This window comes from Vicugna pacos, chromosome 18 (assembly GCF_048564905.1).
Source record: "Vicugna pacos chromosome 18, VicPac4, whole genome shotgun sequence".
Lineage (NCBI taxonomy): Eukaryota > Metazoa > Chordata > Mammalia > Artiodactyla > Camelidae > Vicugna > Vicugna pacos.
Window position 1 is genome coordinate 39194194 of NC_133004.1, and position 27729 is coordinate 39221922.

The window sequence follows — 27729 nt, forward strand, 5'->3', positions numbered from 1 at the left end:
AAATCGCGTTAAAAATAAAAGCCCCGGAAAGTGACTACTCACTTAACGCTCATTTTCTAGGGGGCTAAACATCCTAGAAGAGATTATGAGGCACTTTTCACAATCGCCACCTGAGGTTGCAAGTTTTTTCAATTACTCTGTTTTCTGCCAAAGTATATACTGCTAAAGGGGGTTGACTTCAACAGCAACAATACAAAGCAAGACCAACCCAAACCAACCACCCTTGTTAAATGTGGATCTAGTACTAATAAATTTCCGATCAGTCTAATTAATAAATTGCAGATCAGACCTGAAGCTGCAATATAAGTTTGCCTTTCTGCGGTACAAACTGATAAAAGGAGACAGTTATCTACCAAATTTCACATCATGGTCCAGAATCGTGTAGATTTGTAGGATTTGTGATCATTTACCTGTGTTAAATTTGGTAGCCTGAGAAAGTAGATTAGTGGTTGTCTAGGGCTGGGGAGTGTATTGTGGGTTGCGGGATGGAGAGTGACTGCTGAAGGGTGGTTTCCTTTTTGGGGGGACAAAAATGTTTTAAAATTAGATTATGATGATTGTTGCACAACCCTGTGAATTGTAAGGAATGTGAATTATATCTTAATAAAACAAACAAACAAAAAACTTGGTTGACTGCCAATTCAGGCTTTGGCTAGCTCAGCTTCCTTGGCCATTCATTCATTGATTTATTCGTTCATTACTGAGATACATTAAAGAGATTAACGGAGGAAAACACAGGGTCTCTGATCTTTAGAAGCCCTCAGTTTAGAAGGGAAGAAAGATGTGTAAACAGAAAGTTATAATTTTTGTTATTGTTGTAAGTGTGACAATAGAGGCACTTTTAAAAAGGGAAGGAATGATGAAGAGGAAGAAGGGCTGGGAGGTTCTACTTGAGCTGAGAGAACTGGCTTAACACAGGTTCAAGGCAGATGAAGTAGCATTTTGCAGAAGCACTGAGATGAAAAGGAGTATGATACAGGAGTCGGCAAATAGTTCAGAATGGCTGGAGATTAGGATGTTTGTGGGTATAGAGAGGTTGGAAAGATAGGAAGTAAAGATGCCTCTGGAGCAACCTGGAGAGATGAGAAAAGCAAGCAGTTTTTCTCTTCCCCAGCCTATTGCCAGGGCAATTCTGTGTCTATCTGTTTACATACTGTGATTTCATACAAAACTTCATTTCAAAAGAAAAGGCTGTGTTACTTAAGAAAAAATCTAACAGTATTGGTATCAGTGGAAGAGTGGGACAAAAACCAAGCTGCAGTGGGTTAAACAGTGACTAGAAGATGAGGAAATGGAGGCAGTGGCTGCAGACTTCCCATTAGAGAAACTGCAATAATAAGGGAAGAAGAAAGATGGTATCTAGCCTAGCAAGGGTCTTTTAAATTATCATTTATTACTGGAGTTCAGGGGAGGAGCTAGACATAAAAGCCACAAGACTAAGTAAGATTTCTTGGGAATTAATGTAGATAAAGATGTCTAAGGCCTGAGCCTTGGGGCACCCCAGTGTTTAGAGGTCAAAGAAATGGACACACAAAAAGCACAAATCATTTAGTAAAATATAGATAAATATGACTACATTACTTCTGTATGGGAAAAGACAACAAAGGCTGCTAAAAGACAAGGGAAAACATGATTCTAACTCAAATAACCAAAAAAGGATTAGTAACTAGAGTTTATTAGCAACTCCTAAGGATCAGTAAGAAAAAGATGACCCAACCATTAAGGAGGACAGTGATATCAAGTGCAATTTATTGACTAGGAAATCCATATAGCCAACAATAAATATATACATGTGTACATGTTTATGTATGTATGCATGTGTGTACATATGTATATACACATACATATTTTTTTAACCTCACTAGTAATCCCAGAAAGGTTTATCGAGGTAGCAAAGTTAACATTTTACATTCATTTACAAAAGGAGAAAAATGTAATAGTTCATCAAGACTAAGTTTTGGCAAGGATGTGGAACAAATGGAACTCATAAGCTATTTGTGGATATGTAAAACAATATAATTTGGAGAGCAGTTAGGCAGTATCTCACAAAGTGGAAGAAATAATGTATCTCATAACCCTGCAATTCCATTTCTGGGTACAAAGATAGTCATTGCAGCATTCTGTATTACAATTCGACTACATCTAAATGTCTAATGTCTACCAACACAACAATGGATGAATAGTGGTATTCATAAAATGCAAAAAAAGCAGCTGAAAGTTAACAACCTATCCAGCCATGATTGATACCAGACTAGTCCTCCTACCATAAACCACCATAAAAATGGACAAAATTTATGAGGAAACTATCTTTGGACATTGGACACCCAGAAGCACAAGACTGACCCCTGAGAGGAAAATCATAAGGTGAGTACCCCCAAATCATCTAGCTCCTCTACTTGGGGACAATTTCCCCAACTAGCGCACAGAGCTAGAGTCTAAGCAGAGTAGGGAGAGCCCACTGGGCTCAGGAGGTAGAGGCCAGACTCTGAGACAACCAAAATAGCTGGAAACCACTGGGAAGAGCAAGAAAAAGAAGGGTGCCATGCAGACGGAGTTCTAGAAGTCTGTGTGTGAGTACCCACAAACCTGTGGCTGAAGGCTGGTGTGATGTTTAAAAATGTATACTAAAGATGTTTAAAGACGTATACTAAAACTTTAAAGTAATCACTAGAATAACAAAGAAGTATAGCTAATAAGTCAACAAAGAAGACAATGGAATAACAAAAAGTACTGGAGTACAAAAGAATGCAGAACAAGAGGGAAACAGAACAAATACAAAACAAATAGCAAGATGATAAAAGCAAACTTAAAATGTCAATAATCACAGTAAAAGTTAATGGTCTAAACACTGAAATTAAAAGGCAGAGGACACAGTAAAAAGTATTTGAAAAGAATCTGACAAAATTCAATACACACTCATTATTAAATAAAAAAATAATCAGTAAGCTAGGAAAAGAAAGGAACTTCCTTAGCCTAATAAAGGACATGTTAGAAAGCCTACAGCTAACATCACACTTAATGAGGACAAGGTAATGTGTTCACTCTGACCAGTTTTATTCAACAGTACCAGGGCAATGAAGTCAAGAAAAAGAATGAAATGACATATAGCTTGGAAAGGAAGAAGTAAAAATGTGCTCTATTTGCAGGCAACATGATTATGCTCACAGAAAATCCTAAACAATCTACAAACAAACTGCTAGAACTAATGAGTGAGTTTAGCAAAATTACAGGAAACAAAACATAGTCAGTATACAAAAATCAATTGTATTTCTATATGCTAGCAACAAACATTTGAAATTTTATATTTAAAATGCAATACTAATTATAATAGCACAAAACATGAAATATTTAGAGATAAACTTAACAAAATATGTGCAAGACTTCACTAAAACATTGACTACATCTGAAAATAATTTTTACAGACATTAAAGAATATCTAAATAAGTGGAGAGATATATGTTCATGGATTATAATATTCAATATTGTTAAGATGGCCATTATCCTCATATTGAACTATAGATTCAGTGCAATCCCAGTGAAAAATCCCAGTAGGGATTTTTTAAACTAAAAACTGACAAGCTAATTTAAAATTTATATGGATATGCAAAGAACTCAGAATAGCCAAGTCAATTTTGACAAAAGAAATAATAACACCAAAATTGGAGGGCTTACATTACCTGACTTTAAGACTACAGCAAACGTTGTAATCAAGACAGTATGTTGGCAATAAACACAGACATATAGCTCAATGGAACAGGAGAATCTAGAAAACGACTAACATGTATGTGGTCAATGGATGTTCTATATTGGCACCACTGTTATCAGTGGGGAAGATGCTGGAACACTAGGTGTATTTATTTATTACTGCATAACAAATTACTCCAAACCTTAATGGCTTAAATCAACAAAGACTTCTCTTACTGAGTCAGGGATCTGGGAGTGTCCTGGGTGGGTGGTTCTAGCTCAGGATCTTTCATAAGGTGGCAGTCAAGACATCAGTGAGGGCTGTAGTAATATGTAGAATCTGCTTGCAAGACAGCTCACTCGCCTAGTTATTTGGAAGAGGCCCCTTGGCAGCTGTTGGCAGAAGGCCTCAGTTCCTCACTATATGGCCCTGTCCACAGGGCTGTTTGAGTGTCCTCAACACAGGGCAGCTGGCTTCCCACAGAGCAAGTAAACCAAGGGAGAGCAAGTAAGTGGGGAGCCACCATGCCTTTTAGACCTTAATCCTGTGTCCACACCATCATTTCTACTACATTCTACTCATTAAAAATTGTTTCATTGGAAGCAAGACACACATTAGATTTTTATATTGTCTGTGGCTGCTTTTCCACCACAAGAGCAGAGCTGAGAGGTTGTGACAGAGGTCATATGGCCTCTACACTTGAAATATTTACTACCTGGCCCTGATCTGTATCAGCTACAGTGCTTGGCTTAATGTCTTATGCTCTCAAGAAATGTAGCTTGTACTCATGAACAGTACATGTTGGCTAGCTTGTCCAAGAACTATTAGTTGAGCTCCTACTAAATGCCATGTAATATCGTAAGTGCTGATTATGTATAGTCAAGATAGAGCTGGTTCCCACATTAATTTTCTTTGTCCCAGAGGTCCAGGTTGCCTTGGGGTGTAACACAAATAGCAGGACTTTATTGTGCTACCTCCCACTAGAGGGCAGCCTGAAGCTTGTATTTAATGGTGCAGCAATAGTGTTAACTCCAAAATCTAACACTATCAGAGAGGAACTGTCAAAAAGACAAAAATACCAAACTACCTAAGATTTGTATTTATTCTTTCAAGATTGTTGTTAACAAAATTTAAAAGTGGGTCAGGCTTATCTTTGGAACTCCTAGCCTCCTATTCCTTCACGCTTTCCACACTCTTCCATGCAGAGGTGGAGTGAACCATCACAAGCACCACTTGTAAGTTAAAAATGTGGCCGAAACAATCAGGTACATCTCTCACCAACAGATTAGTCAGGGTGAGGAGAAAGAGAAGGTTCCTGGGGAGGGGTGGATCAACCTGGTAAGCATAGAACTGCAGGCCAGAAGTAACTCAAAGCAGAAACACGTGTGTGCCTGTTTACACACAGACACCAACCTGGGTGTCCACCACACTAAAAGAAGAAACACATACCTTCTGTTCATTAATTCGCTATTTACTGCACACCCACTACCTACTACATACCACACAGGACACAGCTGTGAGGATTACTGACACCGTAATAGCCCTTAAGGAATGTACAGTTTAAAAGGGAAGTCAGATATTAAACAAATAGAAATGCACTGAAAGTACAAAAATAGTACCAAAAACTGTTTCAGTTACTAACAGCATAAGAAACTAATAAAGAATGTGGTGGCATAGAACAATCATTGCATTATCTTCAAGGATTCTGTGATTCTGGTGGACTTATTTCTGCTCCACAATGTCTGAGAGCTCAGCTAGGAAGACCCAAAGGCTAGGGTTGATTGATTACTGTGCAGGTATTAACACATTACATCAGATAAAATTATAAATATCTGTATGCAAATGCAAGAGAAAAAATGGGAGAGTTAAGCAGGGACTAGATCATGAAGGACCTTGAAAATGAGGTTAGAGTCAGCCTCCTGCCCTCCCCTAAACGTATAATTTCAATCCAACTGCAGACATATGACAGAGATTATGTGGATACTAAATAAACTACCTGCCACCCTGATAATAAGCTTCTGAAATTTTGCTTGTCCTGCTTCTGCATGAAATGCCTTTACTCACTTGGAGAAAAGCTACTTATCTTCTAAGATTCAGCCTAAGTGTTACCACCTCTGTGAACCCTTCCTCAACCCCAAACATTTAGCCACTCCCACCTTGGTGTCCTCACTATCTTGTACAGACTATTTTCATTGCGTTTATTTACTTAATTGTACTCATTCATAAATATATTACTCCCCACTCTAGTCTTTGGGCTCTTTGAAGAAAAGGGTTGTGTTTATTTGTTCATATTTTGATACTGAACACGGTGAACACTCAATAAATGTTTGCACGAGTAAATTTTTTTGGAAGGGAGATAATTAGGTTTTTACTTATTTATTTAATGGAGGTACTGGGGATTGAACCCAGGACCTCGTGTATGCTAAGTAAGCTCTCTACCACTGAGCTGTACCCTCCTCACTGCACGAGTGAATTTTATCTTCAAACTGAAGCTAACAAGAATCTGACTTCTCTGCTTTGGCAGGAGACCATAGACAGTTTGGATTTTTTCTTGAAGCTGAGGCTATGTCAAAATTGAAGGGTATACCAACCACTACTATGATGTAAGGACTGCTTATTCTGTGCCAGCTACTGCTCTAAGTGCTTGACGTGTATTAGTCTATTTATTTCTCTCAACAGTCCTACTGCAAGTTCAGCAAATGTTGAAAAGGCTAAGGCTGGCCACCTGCAGAAGAGGGCCCAAATGGACAGATGAAATAGGGAAGAAGATGTGGAGAGGTCTCATGAGCTGGAGTACAAAGGCAGAGGGGCTGGAAAGTAGAGTTCTGTAGGAAGATGGTTTGGGGTTAGCTTTTTACTGGTTGCTGCAGTATGAAACCATGAGATATAAGCAATACACAAAATGGGTAGGATTTTTCATCACACAGGAACAAATGTATTGTTGCTAAAATGAGAAATTACACTCTAAAACTTAACAAGGAAACAATTTAAAATGCCTTGTGTTGTTTCCAGTTCCACAGAAGATGGAGTAAGCACATTTCATCATCTTTTTGTTAATTATAACCAACACTCCTGTTCAAAATACATGATACAACTATCAAAAAAAACCCTCTTGGAAGGTGGAGAAAAGAAGGCAAACTGGGGGTAGGGGGTTTATAGCTCAGTAGTAGAGTGTATGCTTGGCATGCACGAGGTCCTGGGTTCCAGTATATCCATCAAAAAAAAAAAAAAAAAAAGCAAATGGGTTGGGGACTCAAGATACCACTCAGTGGTGAGTTCCCTGGGTGGTGTATTTGTTTGTTTTGCCTCCTATATATTTTGGCTTGGGTGTTAGAGCAGTCTACAACTATAAAACGCCAAATGAACCCCTCCCAAAACAAAACCAAAAACCCCATAAAAACCAAGCCCCAAGAAAAGCCCATTCTCTCTAGCTAATGACCAGGAAGAAGGCAGCTCTGCAGGATGGCATCCTTTTGACTACAGTCACCCTACTCTAGGCAAACACCACGAAAGAACCCATACCTTTCCCCCTCCCCACTTTGTGCCACAGATGGTGGCACAAAGCCCTGTTGACCATCTCCTCCTTGTACCAACAAAGCAGAAGTGAACTTTCCCCTCTCCCACCGGGTACTGGAGACTGTGGGGAGGATCCCTGTTGACTATCCACAACCTGCACTAACAGACAGTGGGGAACTAGAAAAAGGGATTCTTTAAATATGTATAAGAAGTACTGGTCACGGCTTTCCAAGTGGCGCAGATATGTAACTAACCAGTATCGACATAGCAAAAGCTCTGAGAACTGAACTACAATGTGGAATACTCTGAGATTTAAAACTGGCCTCTGGGTAGCACACAGGTGGGGCAGATCAGAACAGCTCTGCAAAGGCTGTGAAAATGAAATTGATCTTCAAACAAGAGCCCACAAAACTGGATCAGAATATGCATTCTAAATATAAACATATTGATATTGACTTCTTGCCAAAGTAGATTTACATAAAAAGAAGAGCCTCTTAACATAATATTCAAAATGTCCATGATAAAGTAAAAAATTTCTCCTCATACTAAGAACCGGGAAAAACAACTCAAATAGAAAAGATAATCAACAGACGCCAACTGCAAGGTGACAAAGATACTGGAATTACTGAACAAGGATTTTAGAGCAGCTGTCATAAAAATGTACAAAGAAATAACTATAAGTACTCTTGAAACATACTGAAAAATAGAACTTATCAAGGAAAAATATATAGAGACCCAAATGGAAATTTCAGAACTAAAAATTACAATAAGTAAAAAATTCACTGGATGGGCTCAATAGCAAATGGAGATTTAATAGAGGAAAGATCAGTAAACCTAAAGATGATGATCCAATCTGAACAAAATAGACAAAGAAAAAAAATGAACAAGTACCAATGGGACAACAACAAAATATCTAACGCTCATGTTCCTGGAGTCTCAGAAGGAAAGAGTGCAGTACACAAAAAATATTTGCAGAAATAATGGCTGAGAACTTCCAAATTTGGCAAAAGACATAAACCTGCCAATTCAAAAATCTGGGCAAACCCTAAAATAATAAACTCAAATAAATCAACACCCAGATACATCATAATCAAATGTCTGAAAATTAAAAATAAAGAAAAAATCTTGAAAGCAGCTGGAGAGAAAAAAAGATTATCTACAGAGAAAGGACAATTCAATAAACTACATATTTCTCATCAGAAACTATGGAGGAGAGAAGGAAGTGGCAAAACATTTTTAAAGTGCTGAAAGAAAAGAATGACACCCCATAATTCTATATTCAGTGAAAATACATTTCAAGAGTGAAGGTGAAATAAAAATTTAAGAGATGAAGGAAATGAAAGGATTTGCCAGTATCAGACCGGTTCTAAAAGAAGTGATAAAGGAAAAGTTCGTCAAATGAAAAGAAAATAACAGAAGCTTGAAACATCAGGAATGAAGAAAAAGCAATTTTTGGGTAAGTATTTGTGTGAATACAATTACTTGAATTTCTAAAGTTATGTTTGATGGATGAAAGCAAAATTATAACATTGTTTCATGTGGTTCTCGATGTATGTAGAGGTAAAATTTAAGACAACAATGTCATAAAGTTAAGAAAAGAGACCAAAAGGTGGTAAAGTTTCTACATTCCACATGAACTGGTAAAAGGTTAACACTAGCAACCTATCATTAAGTATGTATAATATAATCTCAACAGCAACCACTGAAAACCTATACAAAGGGAGCTATATTTAAAAATCTTTACCTATATTAAAACAATATACTAAAAAATGTTCAAGTATCCCATAAGGAAGCAAAAGAAGGGAAAAGGAGGTATAAAAAAAGTGGAACAAATAGAAAGTAAAATGGTAGACTTAAATCCTAACCAATCAAAAATTATATTAAAGGTAAATCATTTAAACAGATCAATTAGGAAAACAGAGATTATCAATATATTTTAAAAAAAATATATGACTCAGAGTGATGTCACACAAAATGGCAGAGTAGGAACTAGGGGTTTGTCCCTTCACCAAACCAACCATTGAACTACAGAAAGTGATTGGTATAAACTATTTTGGAACTTGGAACGTGACAAAACTTCTACCAACCAGAGAAGTCTTCGTAACAATGAAGGGAAAGGCTGCTGATCTTTCACAAGTGAGCAGCATGTGCAAACCTGTCAACATCACTCATTCTTCAGACATGCTGCAACTGTATGGATAGTTCCTGAAGAAGCTGGCTGGTGCCAGAGTAGTGGAAACATTGTTCTCCACAAGTTTGAGGATACACAATTCGATCAGTCTGATGGATCCCTGAGGACTAGCACAGATGCTTGCCTTGAATTTGACTTTGTTGGCTGTTTTGGCTTTCCCCAAGGGCATCTATCAGATTAAAAGAGACAGAATCCCCCACCTCCCTATTTAGAGTCAAACATTTAAGGAAATCTATGTCAGGTCACTGACTGCAGAGAAAATGGAACAGAAACTTCAGTGACCACAAGAGAACAAGGAATACACATTTTGCAAAAATAGTTTGTAAAACTAATAGACAGCTCCAGACCTCAACAAGCAAAAACTAGCAATCACTGAAGACTCAGATAATCGCATTTTGACAGTTACCACGTTATAATGCTTAGGGTGTACAGTTCTCAACAAAAAAATTTTAAAACAAAGAAATAGGAAAGTATGGGCCATTCACAAGAAAAAAATAATTTGACAGAAATCATCCCTGAGGAAGCCCAGACATCGGACTCCAAACAAAAACTTTAAATCGAAACCATGAACAAAGAACTAAAGGAAATCAGGGAAACAATGGATGAACAAAAAAAAGAGAGTATCAGTAAAATGAATTATAGAAAGGAAGCAACCAGAAATTCTGGACTGTAAAGTACATTAACTGAAATGAAAAATTCACTAGAGGGGTTCAACAGCAGATTTGAGATGGAAAAGAAAAGATCGGCGAACCTGAAGACCGGTCCTTTGAAATTATCTGGCCTGGGGAGCAGAAAGAAAAGTAAACGAACATACCAGAGCCTGAGGGACCTGTGAGAGAGCAGTAAGAATGCAAAGAACAGAATGACGGAGACAGCTGTATAGAACCTGGCACCTCATACAATGATGAAGCTAACAGGGTGGTTGAGAGTCAAACTTGAGAGTTTCACGCCTTAGTGACTGTGATAAATTTAGTTAGTGAACACACGGGAGGTGGGAGATTGGGAGAGAAAGCGAACATTATGACCTCAGATTTAAAAAGAGTGTGAGGTATGGAAAAAGGCACATAAAGCTGCCCTACAAACAGATAAAATGCAGCTCTACCGCTTACAAGTCCTCTTACTTGAGAGCGTTTAAAGAACCATCTAAATAAACTATCCTAATAATTGAGATGGTGTAGCAGACCAACATCTGTTAAAAGAGGGCTAAGAACAGAAGAACCCTGAACAGAGACATGTCGCTGAATTGAGGAGTGTAAACCAAGGAACGAGCAAAACCACGTAAAGAGCAGCAGGCAGTGAAGGCTGAACGTCATCGAGGGACCCACGAAGGCGGCAGCACAGGAACCAGTGACAAAGACAGAATGAAACGCTAGGGCGGTCGCTAAGCAACACGGGCTGCGCACCTACTACGAGCTGAACCGCCGTGTAATTATGACATGTTTGACCAACCCAGACACACCACTCTCCGTCCACCATCTCAGCGGAGCCGAAAGCCGCTGGTGACCAGCCCCGAGGGAAACATGGGAGACACCTGGGGCCTCGGCGGCCGGGGGCGTGGAAGGGGCTTACCCGACTGTGCACTTCGAGGCGGTGGCCGGGCCACGGCCGCCACAACCACCCAGCCCAGGCGGCTGCGGCCCGCCGCGAAACCCCGACATGCGCCAGTCCAGGCCAAGGACCCATCCGGGGCCTCGCTGGCCTGCCCGCTCGGAGCTGGCTGAAACCGCGTGGTCCCGACGTGCACCGCGCGTGTCTCACGTCACTGCGGGCGACTCACGCGAGAGAGGCAGGAAGAAGCCGGTTGCCAGGCAACGGGGCCAGACCGCTCCCTGCCCACCCTGGTGGAGGCGGGAAGAGCCTGCGGCGAGGCTCTCCGCATCTGTCATTACCTCGAAGACCCGGGGAATCCAATTCAATGACTCTTTTCTACAGGAGGGAGCATCTACTCAGTCCCAATAACCCACGACCCCTAAGATAGTGAGTCCTCCAAGGCTGTGGCTCTTTGAAAGCCCTCACCCCCCACCCAGCTCTGTCTCTTGCAGGTGCGGGGTTTTTCTGCGACTCCCCAGGGGCAGAGCTCCCGCACACAGCTGGAGATTCCCCCACGGTTGGTTGGTTGGACTTTTTTTTTGTTCTTTGTGAGTTACTCGGATCGTTGTAAAGACTGCCTGGAAAACGGCTCACTTAGAACAGGCACTACTTAAAACACTTGCTAAGAGGGTTTCCCCCATCACAATCATTCTGCCATAAGGTCTGGCCCAAACTGAACAGCTAACACCTGTTCTACTAGTCTGTGCGTTAAAGAAAAGTCCTTTCGGGGCTTTCAAACTCTGAAATTTCTCTCTCCAACCACGAACTATTGATTCTGTCCCCTCTGTTTTGCGTTCATTCTACTGATAATAGTTCACATTCTTCCAGTTCTACTTCAGGTACACTTTTCATCCTTAATCCAGCCTGTAGGGCCCTTCTGCTCTAAGCAGCAGCTCTCTGGGCTTCTCTTCTGTCCACAAGTAGCTTGGATGTTATGACCAATCATTTCAACTCTCACCTCAATGATTTTTCACTTTGCCCTTTTTGCCTGTCTCCATTCCTCGCTAAAACAGGCTGTGTGTTTTCTCCAGTCTGGCTGCAGAGATTCCAAGCATTGCTGGTGAAAAGCAAAGAACCGTGCTCTCACTCCTCCACGAATGCGTGCTTTCTAACAGCTTTGTGCTCCTTCCTGTTGTAGACTGGAAGGTCTTTTATCCATTGATGTGACCTTGTGACCTTGCAGTCATATTAACTATAGTTCCCCTAAACTTCCTATAATCTGCCACAAACTTTCTCCTCAGTCCCACTCTACTTTTAGTAAAGGACCTCACCTACATCTGCTTTGCATTTTTATATACATCTTTTTAAAGAAAAATGTGAAATTTATGAAAGTATTAAAAATAACATGTATAAAATAACCCACCACCCAGAATAAACAAGTATGATCATTTGGTCATAATATCTCTTTCAAACCTTTTTTCTCCCAAGTATTTTTGAATGAAAAAAAAATGCAGAGGAGGAAAAAAATATCTTTTTCCTCTACCCTTCTGAGTTCTCAGCTGGAGCCCCTGTAACAGCAACAAAAGTAATAATAACAGATTAACAAGAGAAAAGCATACAAATTTATTCAAGTTTTATGTGACACGGGGGACTTCATAAGGAAATGAAGCCCCAAAGAAACAGTTATCCCTGAGTATTTTTGTGCTAGTTTTCTTGAAAAGTGGAGAGTCATGGAAAAATGCTGTAGGACAAAAAAGGGTGTGAGTGGAGTGTAGGGAATGGGGGAAATAGCAAGGAAGACCTGTTTGTTCAGATTCCTCTCAGCGTCCCTCCATCTTGGAGATAAAGATGTGTGTTTCCTCCATGTGTAGGGAGGGTACTTCTCACGTGAGGGTTTTATGACCTGTTTCAGGGGAAGGTCAGAAAGGCCTTCTTGTACGTGTTGCTTCTCAAATTCCTCCAGCTTAAAATGTGCAGTATGCCAGAGTACCCTATTTTGGGGTAGCGTGTTCTGATTTTGTCATCCTCCAAGAAGTTTCACAGTCTAGAAACTGTGTGGTAGATTGTCCCATAACCCACTGTGCCGGTCTCTCAGGCCTGGGAAGAGATCAGTCCTATGAAACACTTGTTTAACATCCTTTCAGGAGGCAGTGTTGCATGTGGGCTCCCACCAAAGTTAGGCTTCCATATGGTGTAAGCAAGCAGCCATGGAATAAGAAGCATTTCTATGGGAACAAACCAAATAAGGGTGAATGGTTAGAACAAACTATAAATTCAGTCTTTGAGTCCACAGGGCAGTCAGTTGAGATTTCTAGATGTTAGACCTGCAGCCTTACAGATGAAGTGAGGACAGGCAGTGGTCCTCTGACAGATTCTCCTGGTTTTCAGTTTGAAGGTCTCTGATGATGTCATCAGATGTTCTGGTGAACTTTGTTGTGGTGACCTTTTTACAGTTTATAGCAAGTTGTACAGATTCTGTTTGAAGCACTTTGGGAAACGGGCAGTTTTCCTTTTTTGTGATATTTGAAGAATTCGGGATCCAGTCCAGTTTACAGGTAGGTAACAAAAACCTTAAAGACACTGATCAGGACTAGGATTTGATACCCACAGGGAAGTGCCACTGTTTTCCACTGATACATTATCCTTCTCCCTAGCCATCCCTATTTCTATCAAAGATAATCAACGTAAGACTAATTTGCTTTCAAAATAAGTCCAGTCTCATTAATCTTGGCCTGACTATTTACACACACGCAGCAATAATAGTGACTGACCATATAGGTTCTTTTCATACAGAATTTCAGATTCAACTTTGATTCAACAAATCATCCTTTCTCCTGCTTTCCCTAGAAGCAACTATCATAAATTTTCTGTTATTGGGCACATCTAAATACATAGGTATCCATAAATAAGCAATGTTTTGAGTGTTTGGCTATTCCATAATTTCCTCACTAGTTTATAACACCATCTGTCAAACAGTATTGCATGGAGACGGAAAGCAGATAGGTGGTTGCCCGAGCCTGGGGAGAGGGATGAATAGGGAATGACTGCTTACTAGGTACCAGGTTTTCTTTTGGGGTGATGAGCATGTTTGGGAATGAGATAAACGTGCTGGTTGTCTAACAATGTAAATGAAATAAATGAACTAAATGGTTAATTTTGTGCTCTGTGAATGTCACCTCAGTTTTTAAAAAAGCAATGGGAAGCCATTGAAAGGTTTTACAGGAAGGGAAGGAGGGTGACAAGATCAGATGTTACTTTGGGGATGACGATTACCCCAGTGGCAGAATGAGAATGGCATGGTGGGCCGGAGCTTGGGTGGTGGAAGATTTAGGAGGCTATGGAGGGTACCTGGATAAGGGGTGACAGCATGTGTCACATCACACCCTGTTTAAGCTCCCAGCATAAAGCCCCAACTCCTTCAAATGACATTGTACAGTTTGGCTCTTAATTTGGTCATTCTCAGCCGCTAAGGGCTTGTGTTCTTCCATGAGCCAAACGCTCTTTCACCACTGTTAGCTTTGCCTGGAGTATTCTTCTGCTCCCTCTTCTTCTGCCAACATTTCCTTATTCTTCAGGTTTCAGCCGAAATGTCATTTCCTCACGGAAGCTTCCCCTGATCTCCTTGAATGCATTAGTTCCCTTGCAGTGTCCTCCTTTACACAAAACCTTCAGGTCACACATCACGCTTGTTCAGTGTCAGGAAGGTGGCTGTGTCCCTGGCACTGTAGCCCTTGTGCCATCAACACAGTCCACATTGAATCAGAATTTGTGGGAGGAATCCGCACCTCAAGGAAGTTGCTTCAGCACCCTCTTATTTCTGCCATACTTCTTACATTTCTCCCTCCTCTGACTTCTCTGTAGCCTTGAAGCATGCTTACCTCTTTAAACTTCTCCTGGATGCCATTATTTCCTAAAGTTACTGCCTTCTTTCTCTCTTTCCTTTGGACACTGCTAGATTTCTTGGAATGCTGTTTCAACTCTTTCACATGTACACTTCAGTTTCCAATGTATGTGTCTGTCTTCCTCCCATGTTTGGAAGAGCCTTAAAGAGGGCACCACCTCTTGTTTATTTTTCTCTCTCCTGCAGCCTCTTGTGTATAATAGGAACTCAGCAACGTTTGCTAACTTGACATGATTCTAAAGGTTGTACCTGTTATGATATTCATCCTTTTAAACAATATAGGAATTGAATTGTTTCTTTTTCAAAATTGATGTTGAATGTTGGCCCTAAAGGAAAAAAAAATGTGTTCAATTAGAGGAGACATGGAGATTTCAGAGGAAATTTTGAAGGACATTCGAGGATGCTTCCAAGGACATCGGCATTTAACTTAGAAATGTACGCTTTCCCTAGAAACAGTGCTGCTGTGCTCTCAGCTTTGGTTCAGAGAGGGAACTCAGAGCACATGAATGAGGAGAAGGGTTGGGGAGTCTGTGTGCCCCCTGAGATGGCCTGATGCAGAAGCACTGAAGTGTGAGAGATGACAAAGTGAGAGGAGGAACTTATGAGGGAGTGTGGAAGATCTTGTGGGGTGACAAGAAAGTGCTGTCCTGCAGAAAGTGTTTCCATTTGGCCAATTGGACTAGTGAGCCCAGGAGGTGAGGATGGGAAGTGGCGTGTCCCACCCAAGACCCATCAATGGCTTTGCTACTCTCTGTGGAACGAAAGGAAAACTTCTTAGCCTGGGAGTCAACATTTTCTTTAGCTTGGCCACAGCCCCCCTTTCCGTCTTTCTCTCCCATTTCTCTGCTCACATAGTTTATGCTTTAACCCAACCAGAGTACTTTCCATAACCTGCTGCCTCCTATTTATCTCTGGTAGCATTTCCCCCCACCTGGTTTACCCTCTTCCCTAATTTCCACCTGTTGAAATCAGACCCATCCTTTAGGGATCAGTTACGGTTTAAGTGCAGCCTTTCCTGACCTTTCCATTTGGGAATGATCTCAACAGCTCCTGTAGCACTCACCGGTAACACGCAGTGCTTGACACCATCTCCTGTTGTGCTATCTTCCCTTGGTTTTCAAATGCCACATCCACCTGACTATCCTTCTGCCTCTCAACCTGCTCTTTCCAAGGTCCTTGGCAAATTTAGCCTCCTGTACTTGGCTGTTTTAAAGGCTGAAGTGCCTCAAGGTTCCATTCTGTATTGTGCTTGAGTTCTTTTCTTGTTGGTTTTTGTCTCTCTTGTGTGCTTTTGATCTATGGTTATCCTGTTTTTCACATGTTAATCCATTAGTATCTACTTGCTTTAGACTGGTAATCATATAGGCTGAAACACATTCTAAAAAGAAAGAAAAAAATCTACATTTTCTTACTACCCTCCCTCACACTTTATGATTTTGATGTCCTCTTTGACAGTGTTTATTCTTCTCCTGTTCATTGTAGTTACATTTCCAGTTGTGATTTTTCTTTTCTGTGGATTCTTGGTTCTTTTCTATTTAGGGAAGAACTTTCAATGTTTCTTTTAGGGTAGGTTTAGTATTGGTGTATTCTTTTAGTTTTTGTTTGCCTGAGAAATTCCTTATCTCTTCTATTTTAAATGATAATCTTGCTGGGTAGTTTATTCTAGCTTGCAGTTTTTCTCTTTCAGGACTTTGAATACATCTTGCCCCTCCCTTCTGGCCTGCCACATTTCTGTAGAAAAATTAGCAAAGTTTCATTCTGGATCCTCTTCTTTTCTCATGCTTTTTCCTTGGCCACCTCAGTTCTGGTTTCAGTTACTATCAAACTCCCATCACCAATGACTTCTCTGAGCTCCAGGGCCCCCCCTGACATCACCACCTGGATGCTCAGAGGCAACTCGACTGAGAACACAATCTCCATGCTGAGCCTGTTCCCTCTCTTGAGGGGGTGGCGCTACCAGTTCCACAAGCCAGCAACCTGGAAGCTCCTCTCCTGGACCCCTCCTTCTAAACCAAGGCTGGAAGATTTTTGCCTTTTACATGCCTCTCTGGCCTGCTATTTCTCCCCATCTCTACTACCACTACCCTTGTCTCATCTTCCACCATCCACTGTCTGGACTGCTACAGCCACTTCCTCACTGGATTTCCCCGTCAACTCTTGCCCCACTCTGTTCTTCACACTGCATGCAACTAGAATGGTCTTTTCAAAATGTAAATCTGATCTTGTCATCCCTTTGCCTAAAGCCCACCAACCACTTTCCACTGTCTGCATGATCTGCTCCTGCCTCTTTGTCCAGACTCATCTTGTACCACTCTGTCTGGGCTCCAGCTACACTGGTCTTTCAGTCTCTTTAGTGCCCATCACAGGTCCTTTGCACATGCAGCTCCTTCTATTGGGAATGAGCCATCCCTCCTTTGTTGCTTAGGTAACGCCTCCCCTCAGTCTGTATTTTAGTTCGGCTATCACTTTGTCAAGGAAGCTTTTCTGTAACCCCTCCTTACACACTCTCACAGTGTTCTGTCCCGTTCCTTTATTGCTTTTACTCCATTTGTAGTTACACACCTGTTACTGCGATTATTTGATTATCCTGTTTGTCTCCCTCAACAGCCTGTAAGCTACAGAAGGGCGGGCCCACATCTATGTTTGCTCTCTGCTGTGTTCCCAGTGCTTAGTAGACACTTGATAACAAATAATGAATATGTGAATGCCACTTCTGAGGACAGGTAATGGGAAGCCTTCATCTTTGAAAATGTCAGTGCCTGTGCAATGAATGGATGCATAAAATATGTGTATAACTCAGAATGTGGTGTAAAAAGAGTTCATTCATTCACTCCAAAATGTTGAAACATATGTGGAGGTAACGTATTAGAGGCTGAGGACAGCCATGGTGAGCAAGATTAAATGACGACAGTGTAGCATACAGTATGCTTCAGCTATACGCCTTTGGCTTCCATGTCGTCTAGGCTACCCTCCCCACTTGCCCATTTCAGCCCTTTGTTCCTTTTTACTTTGGCAGGGCCACCCCTAGGGCCCAAATACATTTGGTTCTTCTTTGTATAAACTAACTCTTCCTCTCACCTTTTTTGATTTTTTTCTTTCCCCTTAATGGAGGCACTGGAATGAGCCCAGGACCTTGTGCACACCAAGCATGCGCTCTACCACTGAGCTATACACCCCTTCCTTTTTGATTGCATGTTAGCTATAAAACATTCTGGTGACCGGATCTCATGAGTCCCCATAAAAAAAAAATACTCTGCTGGCCAGAGTGACCAGCTACCAGGCTGCCCTCTTGAACTGGGGCCTGGCTACAGAACCCCGAGAAGACAACCATCTGGTTAAGTTCATGTACAGGGTGGGAGGAGAAGGCACTTCAAAGCATGGGACTCCTGTTTGTTCCAGGTAGTCCTCTGCTTGGCTTTCTGGACCCCTCAGCTTCACACTCAAGTTTCAGGAATGATCTGAAAGAGAGCTGTGACCAAAACCCATCTATTTTATCAGTGGCGCTTCAAATGGAGAAGGCTCACCTTTGCCTATTGCTTCTGGGAGCAGAAAAACCTGGCTGTAGGCAAGTGTTCCCCACTTTCTGTATTCATCCAGACCCCCCTCCCCTCAGGGCACACTGGGCATTCTCTCCACTATTTGCCTTCTCTTTTCCTAATTCTTTGACCTCCTTAGTTACAGACTCTAGCGATTACCTGCTTCATTCTCTCCATGCGCGATGAGTCATTCGGGCAATTCTGCTTACCAACTGTAGGTCTTCCCCATCTCCCTCCCTCTCTCATAGGTCCCCTTGGCTTAACACACTGGCAGCATTAGGTTACAGACGATCCTGCCAGGGAGAGTCGCCATGCAGCCAGCCCCATTCTGTCAGTTCCATCTGCAAATCCTCTGGTAGCTGGGACAGGCTTGCTCCGAATCCCCTGTGATTGGCAGCTTCTGGCCCTGAGTGGAATTCATCCCATGCCATTTTAAGGTGGCAGATTATTTTTACACCTTTAGGGTGGAGAAGGGAGTAGCCCTTGCTCAGGAACCCAGATTTTATGCAGACACCTGGCCTTTCAGATTACAGGACTATATTGAACACTCAGACGCTGCTTGACCATTCTCAAGGACAAGAGAGTATACAGAAGATAGAAAACACCTAAGGAGTGCGAACTAATATTTTTCTCTAAAGTAGCAAAGGGAATATGGTAGCTGAATGCTTCAGAGAATGTCCCATTTTAAAGACACATTCCCAGAGGTGCAGAGCTTAAGTGGATTCAGTGAACCTCAGGATACAAATTTGGCTTTTCACTGGAACCTCAAACCTCAAAACCACTTTGGTTGGTCAGTTATCACCACTACTCTCTGTTGCCAGGTTGAAATATTTATTGAAAAATTGAAAACACAGATGCAACATATTATACAAAGAAAAGTCTTAATACCATAATAAAAGTACTGTTGGAAGAAAGCAAAGCCAGTGGCTACCTGCCCTGGGAAGGTAGGCACTCAGTGAAAAATGAAATTCATTTAGAGGAACTATTCTAATGGAAAATTGTGGTGGGGGAGGTTAAAAACAGAAGAAAAACAAACCCAACCCCATCCCTGCAAACCTCGATGTGAAAGAGTTTGTTAGAAGTTTGAGACAATTGCGTTATCACCCAGATTTATCTGAACCCCCTCGGTTTGTCCCTGTGAGTAGTAATCAGCTTAATTTCGGGCCTTCAAACCTGAGGTAGTTGAGGGTCACCTGAAAGACATGTCTGGAAATCACCTACTCTCAGAATCGGACCCAACGTTTGACCAATTGTTTCACGTTGCTTTGGCTCCCGGGGTGACAGGCTGAGTCACCACTGTGGGGGGCTGATCCTGGATTGGGTCCGGACCTGGGAGGCTGAGCAGCAGACAGCTGGCCCGCTTTGCTGTGGTGACGGCTGGCAGGCCCGTGGTGGTGCTTTTCTATGCGACAGGCATTGCGGTCTCTGGAGGACCGAGGATGGTGGAGAGGGCAAAGCCGGTCTGGTTGGAAGGCCAGTGCCAGGACTGAAGGCTCTTATTGGCAGGAAGGATTTCCAGAGACTTGGAAAGGTGGGAGAAGGTAGCACGAACTTCACCACTTATTAACGACCAGGGTAACTGGAGCCCGGAGACCCCTCCAGACTAGTTTCTGACCAAGAAGCAAGCACTCCCCAGGGGCAAACTCACAGCCAACTCCTCAGTGAGGCTGAAGCAAAGCAACTGGACTGAACAACATGTGTGCGTGACCCCCTGGTACCTTGTGTAAACCCTGCAGTCTGACTTGGCAGCTCAGACACTTCCAAGAAAGGATGCTCTGGACAGAGTCTGGTTTTTCCAGCCACTGGGTTAGGGACTGAAATTCAAGTGGGATCCTAGGGGTCCTGCTTTGGGCAGCAGAATCAGCCAGCAACCTCAGTTAGAGTCTCATTTAAACACCTTGTTGAGAAATAAGTAACCCCACAAAGGTAGGTCTTTCCTTCCATTTTTTCCTTATTATGGTCACTCATAGACTCAGAGATATTAGAGCACCGTTATCACACAATTAAAGTAACAGATTCAGCTGTATTTCGACCTCTCAACCCCAAGCCATCATCTTGTTGGTGTCCTGCCTTGCTCTGACCCATTTATATTGGCCCATGGGACTTCGCTCACTAATGATGCTCAGTAACTCATTTCAAAGGCTGTGAGGGTCATTTTAAGCCTTAGGATGTGATTCCTGTTTTAATCAAGGTATTTCACACCTAGGATAACATACTCATTTTTAGAACGGCCAAGGTAGGACATTTTGATTTTGGCTGGAGAATGGACTAGTTTCTAAGTCAACTATGAAAGTAATGATGCTAACTCTGACTTACAGTTCCTCATGTGAGACCGAATCAGTGTGTGCTCCTGTTTAAGTGCTTTCCTGAGTGTTTTATTACTCCGGATAAGCCCATGAAGGTTTTAAAAATTACCATGGCTTTTTTAGCAGGAGTGTTATTCAGAGAATCCTAATCTGGTCCATTATACTAGATTTTCCCCCACTGGTAATTTGGAACACAGGAATCTGAATGGCTGAGATTCTGAAAGTGGGGACCAGCCCCCTTTGGAAATGTTGACCCACGCTGGGAACATACCAGTTAGCTCAACTGGCACCACTGGGCCAGGGAGGCTACAAACCACTTCTGCACCTTGGGTGGAAAAACACTGAGCACAAAGAAGCATTAAGCAGAAGACCAGTCAGTTTCTACCGCTGATCTCTCTTTAGCCCAGAATGGAGATCACACATCTGAGACTCGTCATCTGAGCTAATGGGACAGTTTCTTGAGTGCCCTACTTAGAAAATGCACAGAGAGGGGGTTGGGGGGATTTTGGAAGAAGGGGGAGCTGTTCACAGTGATCAAACAGGAGACTCGCAACCTGTCCCGTAGAACACTCAGCAGTGTTCCTTGGGGACAGGTCCTGGGAAGTGCATGTTGGCTACTACCTATGAGTTGCTACAGATAAGGAAGGAAGGAGGACTTGTTCAAGATCAGAAGGTCACTTAAACGCTGGGGTCCATCTGGGGGTGATGAAGTGCTGGCAGGCTGCCCATCTCTAGGACACTGTGGACACACCCGCTGTCCTCATCCTGTCCGCAAGGCAGCAAGGGCCTGGGACGTGTGGCTGGAAAGGGTCAAAGCCGGTGGTCCCCCTCTCTTGTTATCCCTGACCCAGACGCTCTGAGGAACTTTCCTGCTTTGAGATCCAAGCCGGTAACAGATCGGGACGGCATCCTGGCCTTGTTTCTGATTCTTGAAGACAGATGTACTCGGGCAGCAATGCGAGCCTTGCCACAGTCACACCTGACATCCTGATTGCTCAAGCATCTATTGCTGCTGCTGCTGCATGGAGGTTAGTAATAAATATTCAAGGTACCAAACCAAGCCCAGGGTTCTTCCCTGCTTGGAGCAAGTTTGCCTGATCTTCTGGGTCTGTTGATTAGGTGGAACACGGAACTCTCTTCTTCAGATTCAAGATTCAAGAGTTTGCCAAGGCAGACATTTGGAGAAAGGAATTGGAAACCCCTCACCTGCTCCCTCTTAGAGCCCTGCCTGGGTCTGAAGGGAGGTGCCAGCTGGAGGCGGCACAGAAAATTCCTTCTGGGGGAAGAAGTGTGGCTACTCCCACCAGCTTCGTTCCAGCCCGTGCTAAGGTATTTCAGCCTGGTCACAAGGAGTTCCCAAGAAAGGTGGTTTCCTGATGACCTGGGCCGTGTGCACCCTTCCTTGCCCTCTCCCTGTGGCCCCCTCACTCGTGAAGGTGGGCAGAGGCTTTTGGCTGGGTTCCAGCTTTGAGAAGGAAAGGCACTCGCTCGCTCTGCTTCTGCCTTTGGAGGAGACCCATGGCCTGCCCGACCCTGGGGAGTGGCCTGGGCAGACCCACACTCGCTTGGCAGGACTCTCGGCATGGCGGGGAGCAGGGGGGCTGACGGGGAGCACCATGGCGAAGCCTGGGCAGCACCATCGCTGTGAACTCCTGTGGGTGGGGCCCCTGATTGCGCAGGGCTTCAGGGGTGAGCCCCTGGGAGGGTCAGCTATATGAGTGAAACTTGGGGGGACAAAAAAAACCACCAAAAAAACCCCAACCAATCACCGTAAGAAGCAGTGGGAATCCATAGAATTGCCAAAAGATGGGGAACATTGCCTTGGCATCCTTAGTCAGGACACCCCTGCTGTCCTTCCGACGCTGCGCAGACTCAGGGTCGGGTCCTGGTTTGGAACCCACCAGCCCTCTGATGCTCACAAGGTTTGTGCAAATGATGAAACTGAAAAGACTGAGAAGAAAACAGAGAAGAAAACGCATGAGATCTTCCCTGGCCAGGTTCAACAGCAGCAATTCCCACCAACAAGGGTACCAATCGTGTGGGGGTAAAACAGCAGGCAGTCTGGGAGGAAGGTCCCTTCTGTTGGGGTGGCCCCAGTTCCCCTCCTCTCGGCTGGGGGGCAGTGAATCATGGGTTCGAACACAGAGGGAATCCCCGTGGAGGGAGTCTTTGGAAGGCCAGGCAGGTCCTCAGCACCAGACTCCAGGGGTCTGGTCCCTGGTAGGGGAATCACACACACACAGATGAACAACAAGGATTTACACTCTGATGTGTGGGGCATCGGTGTGGCTCTATTCTTTCTCGATGACTGCTTCTTGCAGTGTAGGTGGTGATGCTTCTGTTCCTAAAAGACAATAATCACTTATGTTTCACAGCGCTTCATGCCTGCAAGGTTTCACTTCCCAACAACGGCCGCCATACTGGGCTCTAATACACGCTGTAATCATACCCATCTATTCCCTGAGTCAGGTGTCCAGGAATGACTAGGTGGTGCTCCCAGACTCAGCTGAGGCCAGTCAGAATCTAAATCCTGGTTGTGATCAAGTTGGCCACTTTGGATATGCAGGAAAGCAGCCCTCCCAGATTCCGGGTGACCATGAGTCCCCGGGCTGGTGGGTGACCTTGCTTCACTCCACGCCATTTCTAGCTCCTGACCTTTCTTGCTCTCACCACAGATGCTCATCGCTGCTCTAGGCAGCCGGGACCTTGTAACTCACCTGCCCTGTCCGCTGCATCTTCACCATCCACTATTCCATCATTCACTACTCAACTGGCTAGAAACAAAACTCCCAGGGAGAACCAGGCTAACTGTGCCTGGAAGGCAATGGTGGTGAGTGAATGACCAGCCAGTCCACCAGTCAACGTTTAGGTCTTGAAAGGGGACTGCAAAAGCTTTCTATTCAGCAGTCTACCCCAGTGTGGGGCTTACAGGTTATTTACAACTGAAGACAAACACGCTGTGAGTAGGAAAGAGGAGGAGGAAGTTCCCCATCATCCTGTTCGATTCGAGGGGGAGGCCCACATCACTCAGCATCCCCTCCCTGCAGGCTGGAGCCGTCCTCAGTCCCCGGTCCCCGCCCTGCTCACCTTCCTCCCAGCCCTCAGCGACACCAGCCAGCTCGTAGTGCTTTTTCCGAAGCTCTCCCAGTTTTTGACGCTCCTTCTGCAGTTCATTTTCCAGCTCCAGCACCCTAACCTGCAGGGAAAGTGGCCTTTTCTTTGAGCAGGGATCTGAGAATGGTCTTGTTTCTACTGAATCCCTTTCTCCTCCGGGTTCCCGTTCTCTTCTTCCACGTTATGCCCGTTGTTTCTGGAGTTCACCCAGTTCTCAATTTCAACCTTGTCTCTGCTCTAATTTCTCCATCCTCTCGGTCATCCATCTATTCCAGTGGCTCTTACGTTTTCTCACTGGGACCCCCTACCGGAAATGAATGATGCTTTGCGGTCCAAAGGCCTGGATGGGAGTAGGGCTTATCTTATGTCCCTCTGATAAATCACTAACTAAAAACATACTACTCAGCTATAAACAAGTGGAATCTTGCCATTTGCCACAACAGGGATGGCTCTAGGGGGTATCATGATAAGTGATATGTCAGACAGGGAAAGACAGATACCGTATGGTCTCACTTCTATGTGGAATCTGAAAAAACAAAGCAAAATAAAATGAAAAGAGATTCACAGATGCAGAGATTAAACAGGCAGTTGCCAGTGGAGGAGAGGTTGAAGAGGGTGGGTGAAATAGGTGAAGGGGATTAAGAGGTACAGACCTCCAGTTATAAATAAGTCATGAGGATGTAATATACGGCATGCAGAATATGGTCAATAATACTGTCATAACTTTGTATGGGGATGGATACATGGTGATCATTTCATCATGTAAGCAAATACCAAATCGCTATGCAGTACACCTGTATCTAACGTAGTATTATACATCCACTAGTTCAATAAATAAAAAGAGAAAAAATGGGGGAGAAAAGAACTACTCGATCGTTTAGCCTCTCTGTAGGACACAGTCTAATCCAGTCGTAACCCATCTCCTTCCATCCTAGTTCCCTGCAAGTCCAGGCACGAACCAAATGCAATGGTTCTGGCATCTCTGAGGAACTGATACAACCTAGGGTTATTATTGTACAGGAAAAGGTGCAGACCATCTCACTAAAGGAAGGGTTGGTTATTGATTATTCCTACTCATTAATTTTAGTTATTTACTATCACAATAAATATTAGCTCAGTGCTCATCAGGTACTCCCGGCTCTGTTATAGTTGCTGGAGACAGAGCAGCACCCAGACAGACAAGGTCCCTGCTTACCTTGGAGGGGGGAAGAGACAAAGTAAGGAACAAGAAAAGATCAGATGGTGAAGAAAATGACACAGGGTGATGTGACTAAGAACAAGGGCAGTCAGCCAAGGCTACTCTTCGGAAGTAATTTTTGAGCTGAAATCCAAAGAGATCAGCTGTTCAGAAAAGTGGAGAAGAATATTCCAGGCAGAGGAAGCAGACTCTACAGCAGGAATGAGCTCGAGGTGCTGGGAGGACAAAAAGAAGTCCTGTGTGGTGGACGTGGGAGAGGGTCACGGGATGAGGTTGGAGAAACAGGCAAGGATCATTCCACTTGTGGCCCATGGTCTGCGGGAGGACTTTGGGTATCACTCTAAGTGCAAAGGGAAGCCACTGGGAGATTTTTTCCCACATTGGAAGATTTTAAGCAGGGAAGTGACATGCTGTCGTGTACGTTTTAAAAATAGAGGCTGAAAGCACTGCACAGGGGCAGAGTGGCAGCAATAGACCCCGTAAGGGGATTGCTTTTTGTCTGTTTTTAAACTTTTTATTATGGAAAATGATAGAGAAGGATGGTACAGTGACCTCCATCCTCTGCCTTGCATGTTGTTCTTCCAGCTAGCAACATTCTTTTCTGTTCTCCCCGCCGTTACTCCAGCCCCACCACGGGACTATTTTGAATCACTTACTTGTACACATTATAGTTAAGTTGCTTTTGCAAGAGCTCAGGAGAGAGATAAGGGCAGCTTAGATGAGGTTAGGGAGACAGAAAAAAGTGGAAAGGTTAAGGGTACGTTTGATAGACTTAGAGTTGCTAAGACTTGCTGGTGGGGCTGATGTGCAGGGTGAGGGAAAGAGAGGAACCCACGATGACTCCCAGCTGGGTGGCAGTGGTGCCATTTACTGAGATAGAGAAAACCAGGGGAGGGACAGATTTGGGTGACAGGAAAGCCAAGAGACCTGTTTTAGACACAGTAAGTCTGGATGCCCACATTTACGGGGCAGCAAGTGGAGACATCTGGACAAGTACAGAGCTCAAGGAGGGGAACCCGGGGATCCAGCTGGGGAGAATTGGGTATTTATCAGCATATCGATGGTATGTGAAGTTAAGAGGGACAGGATAGACCAGTAGGCAGGAGCGTGTAGAGTGTAGGGAGAGGAGATGGGCTTGAGCCCAGTTCCTTCAGTGCTGACACAGAAATCTGGCCACCCGACTTCTCCTAGAAATGCTGAGGGACCCATCTATGGACTTTAACAGTCTCAATCTGGACTTTACGCTGGGACTGTGAGACCAGTTGTTCTAGAACAAGGATGTCTGGTATTTTCCAGGATCTCACTGATTCTTATTTTGCATGGCATAATGTTACTAAAACTGAGAGAAATGGCATTGCCTTTGATGGGTTAACAGTAAACTGATTAAAAAAAAAACCAAACTAAAGTCATATACAAATAATTCATATTGGAGGTTTAAAAAAAACTTTCGCTAGCAGGACTATTAAATACCAGTTTATAATCTGCTAGGAGATGCCTGGTAACATTTAGAGGGACACCAGTCCAGGACTGGTGGGTAAGAGTTATGGTTCTGATCTTTACTGATCACCTCTCTCCACCTCCACTGCTTCCTCCAGCATCACTTACGTTCATTCTTGGGCTAATATGTCTGTGTTCACGTCCCTCTAAGTCTCTCTCTCACTGACTTCTCTCTATGGGAATAATATTGAGGGTCAATGTCACAAAAGCAATAGGGACTAACTAGACTTAGAGCTGGAGTTCCTACCTGGGAATCCATCTCCTGGCGTTTGATCTGGGTCAGTGTCATGCTTGAGAAGTCCATGTTGTCTGCAAGGATGGAAACAGGAGGGTCTTGTTGAGTAATAGCCCAGGCTGATTCTCCCCCGAGAGGCGGCTGGTGCCAACGTTCTACTCAAATGCTTGGTTTGTGATTTGTGAACTCATGCGTGAATGTAAGTGAGGGATGGAGAGGAAGGTAGACAGTGACAGAACAACCAGGGTCAGCGCCCCTGCCGCTCGGCGGACAATCAGGCCTGTAGAGTCATTTCTCTGAATTCAGAGAGGTAGCTAAGTGGAAAATCAAGCTCAGGCCTGTCCCTACGGTGACAGAAATGGCAGGATTATGCGGTGCCTCAACTTTAGAGAAAAGAAGTCTGAACGTACAAAGATGTAAAGAGAATTTGGAAATAGGACTGTGGGAAATTGGGATTGTGAAGAATGTCAAGCACAGTCACACAGGATGGAGAAGAAGAGCATGGCTTCTGAAAGGCTACCTGTGTCCTCGATCTGTGATTTGCCAGAGATGGTCGAAGCCACAACCGCGGCGGTGGCCTGGTTCACGCCGCGAGAGGCCTGCTGCAGCTGGGCCAGGTTCGGGCTGTCCTTGTCAGCTTTCACCTGCCAGGACCAACAAGCAGGTTTAGGGGCGCACTACATAGAGCAGCAAGGACTGACACAAACAGTCACTCTGATGGTTCCTGACAAGTGTGGGTGTTGCTGTGGTCAGCAATCAACTTCTCAAAGGCTTCTGCCCTCGGGGTCAACCCCTGACATCTCTCTCTGACACCAAAAATCATTCCTGGCTTATCTGCTTGGTGGCCCCAAACTCTCGCTTTATGTTACTTTGCTAAAGTGTCCCAGTTGTGGAAACCAGTTTGGGACAAGAATAAGTAAGGAGGAACAGGGAACATGCCCGCGGTACATGACCACTCCTGGAAGGAGGATTCTGGTGGTGAGCTCTGCATTAGGATTAGTTGGGGGGAATGGTTCAAAT

General features: G+C 43.7%; 2 protein-coding genes and 2 long non-coding RNA genes across 6 annotated transcripts in view; 2 read left to right on the forward strand and 2 right to left on the reverse strand.

The window, feature by feature from the left end:
• LOC140687135 (uncharacterized) overlaps positions 1–294 on the forward strand; it is a 397-nt gene extending 103 nt beyond the window's left edge. The window contains exon 2 of the long non-coding RNA XR_012061267.1: positions 61–294. This is a non-coding gene — a long non-coding RNA (uncharacterized lncRNA). The remainder of the gene's footprint in view (positions 1–60) is intronic.
• Positions 1–11068, reverse strand: part of POM121C (POM121 transmembrane nucleoporin C) — a 27424-nt gene extending 16356 nt beyond the window's left edge. Inside the window, exon 1 of the mRNA XM_072943123.1 lies at positions 10962–11068. Within this exon, the coding sequence (XP_072799224.1) occupies positions 10962–11050 (89 nt within the window). The 5' untranslated portion in view covers positions 11051–11068. The remainder of the gene's footprint in view (positions 1–10961) is intronic.
• A 213-nt stretch (positions 11069–11281) lies between these two features.
• Positions 11282–22240, forward strand: LOC140687134 (uncharacterized). The gene is made up of 3 exons (XR_012061266.1): positions 11282–11369; positions 21517–21693; positions 21785–22240. It is a non-coding gene; the product is annotated as an uncharacterized lncRNA (long non-coding RNA).
• A 190-nt stretch (positions 22241–22430) lies between these two features.
• The window catches only part of HIP1 (huntingtin interacting protein 1), a 132784-nt gene continuing 127485 nt past the window's right edge, over positions 22431–27729 (reverse strand). For 2 of the 3 annotated variants that reach the window (XM_006201385.4, XM_015236970.3), the window contains exons 28-32: positions 27230–27353; positions 26722–26783; positions 23753–23861; positions 22928–23009; positions 22431–22615 (exon numbers count right to left, since the gene is read on the reverse strand). In XM_006201385.4, coding sequence (XP_006201447.2) covers positions 22957–23009; positions 23753–23861; positions 26722–26783; positions 27230–27353 — 348 coding nt within the window. In that variant the 3' untranslated portion in view covers positions 22431–22615; positions 22928–22956. Of the gene's footprint in view, positions 22616–22927; positions 23010–23751; positions 23862–26582; positions 26648–26721; positions 26784–27229; positions 27354–27729 lie in introns of those variants that run through there. The other variant, XM_072943125.1, reaches the window with a different exon arrangement.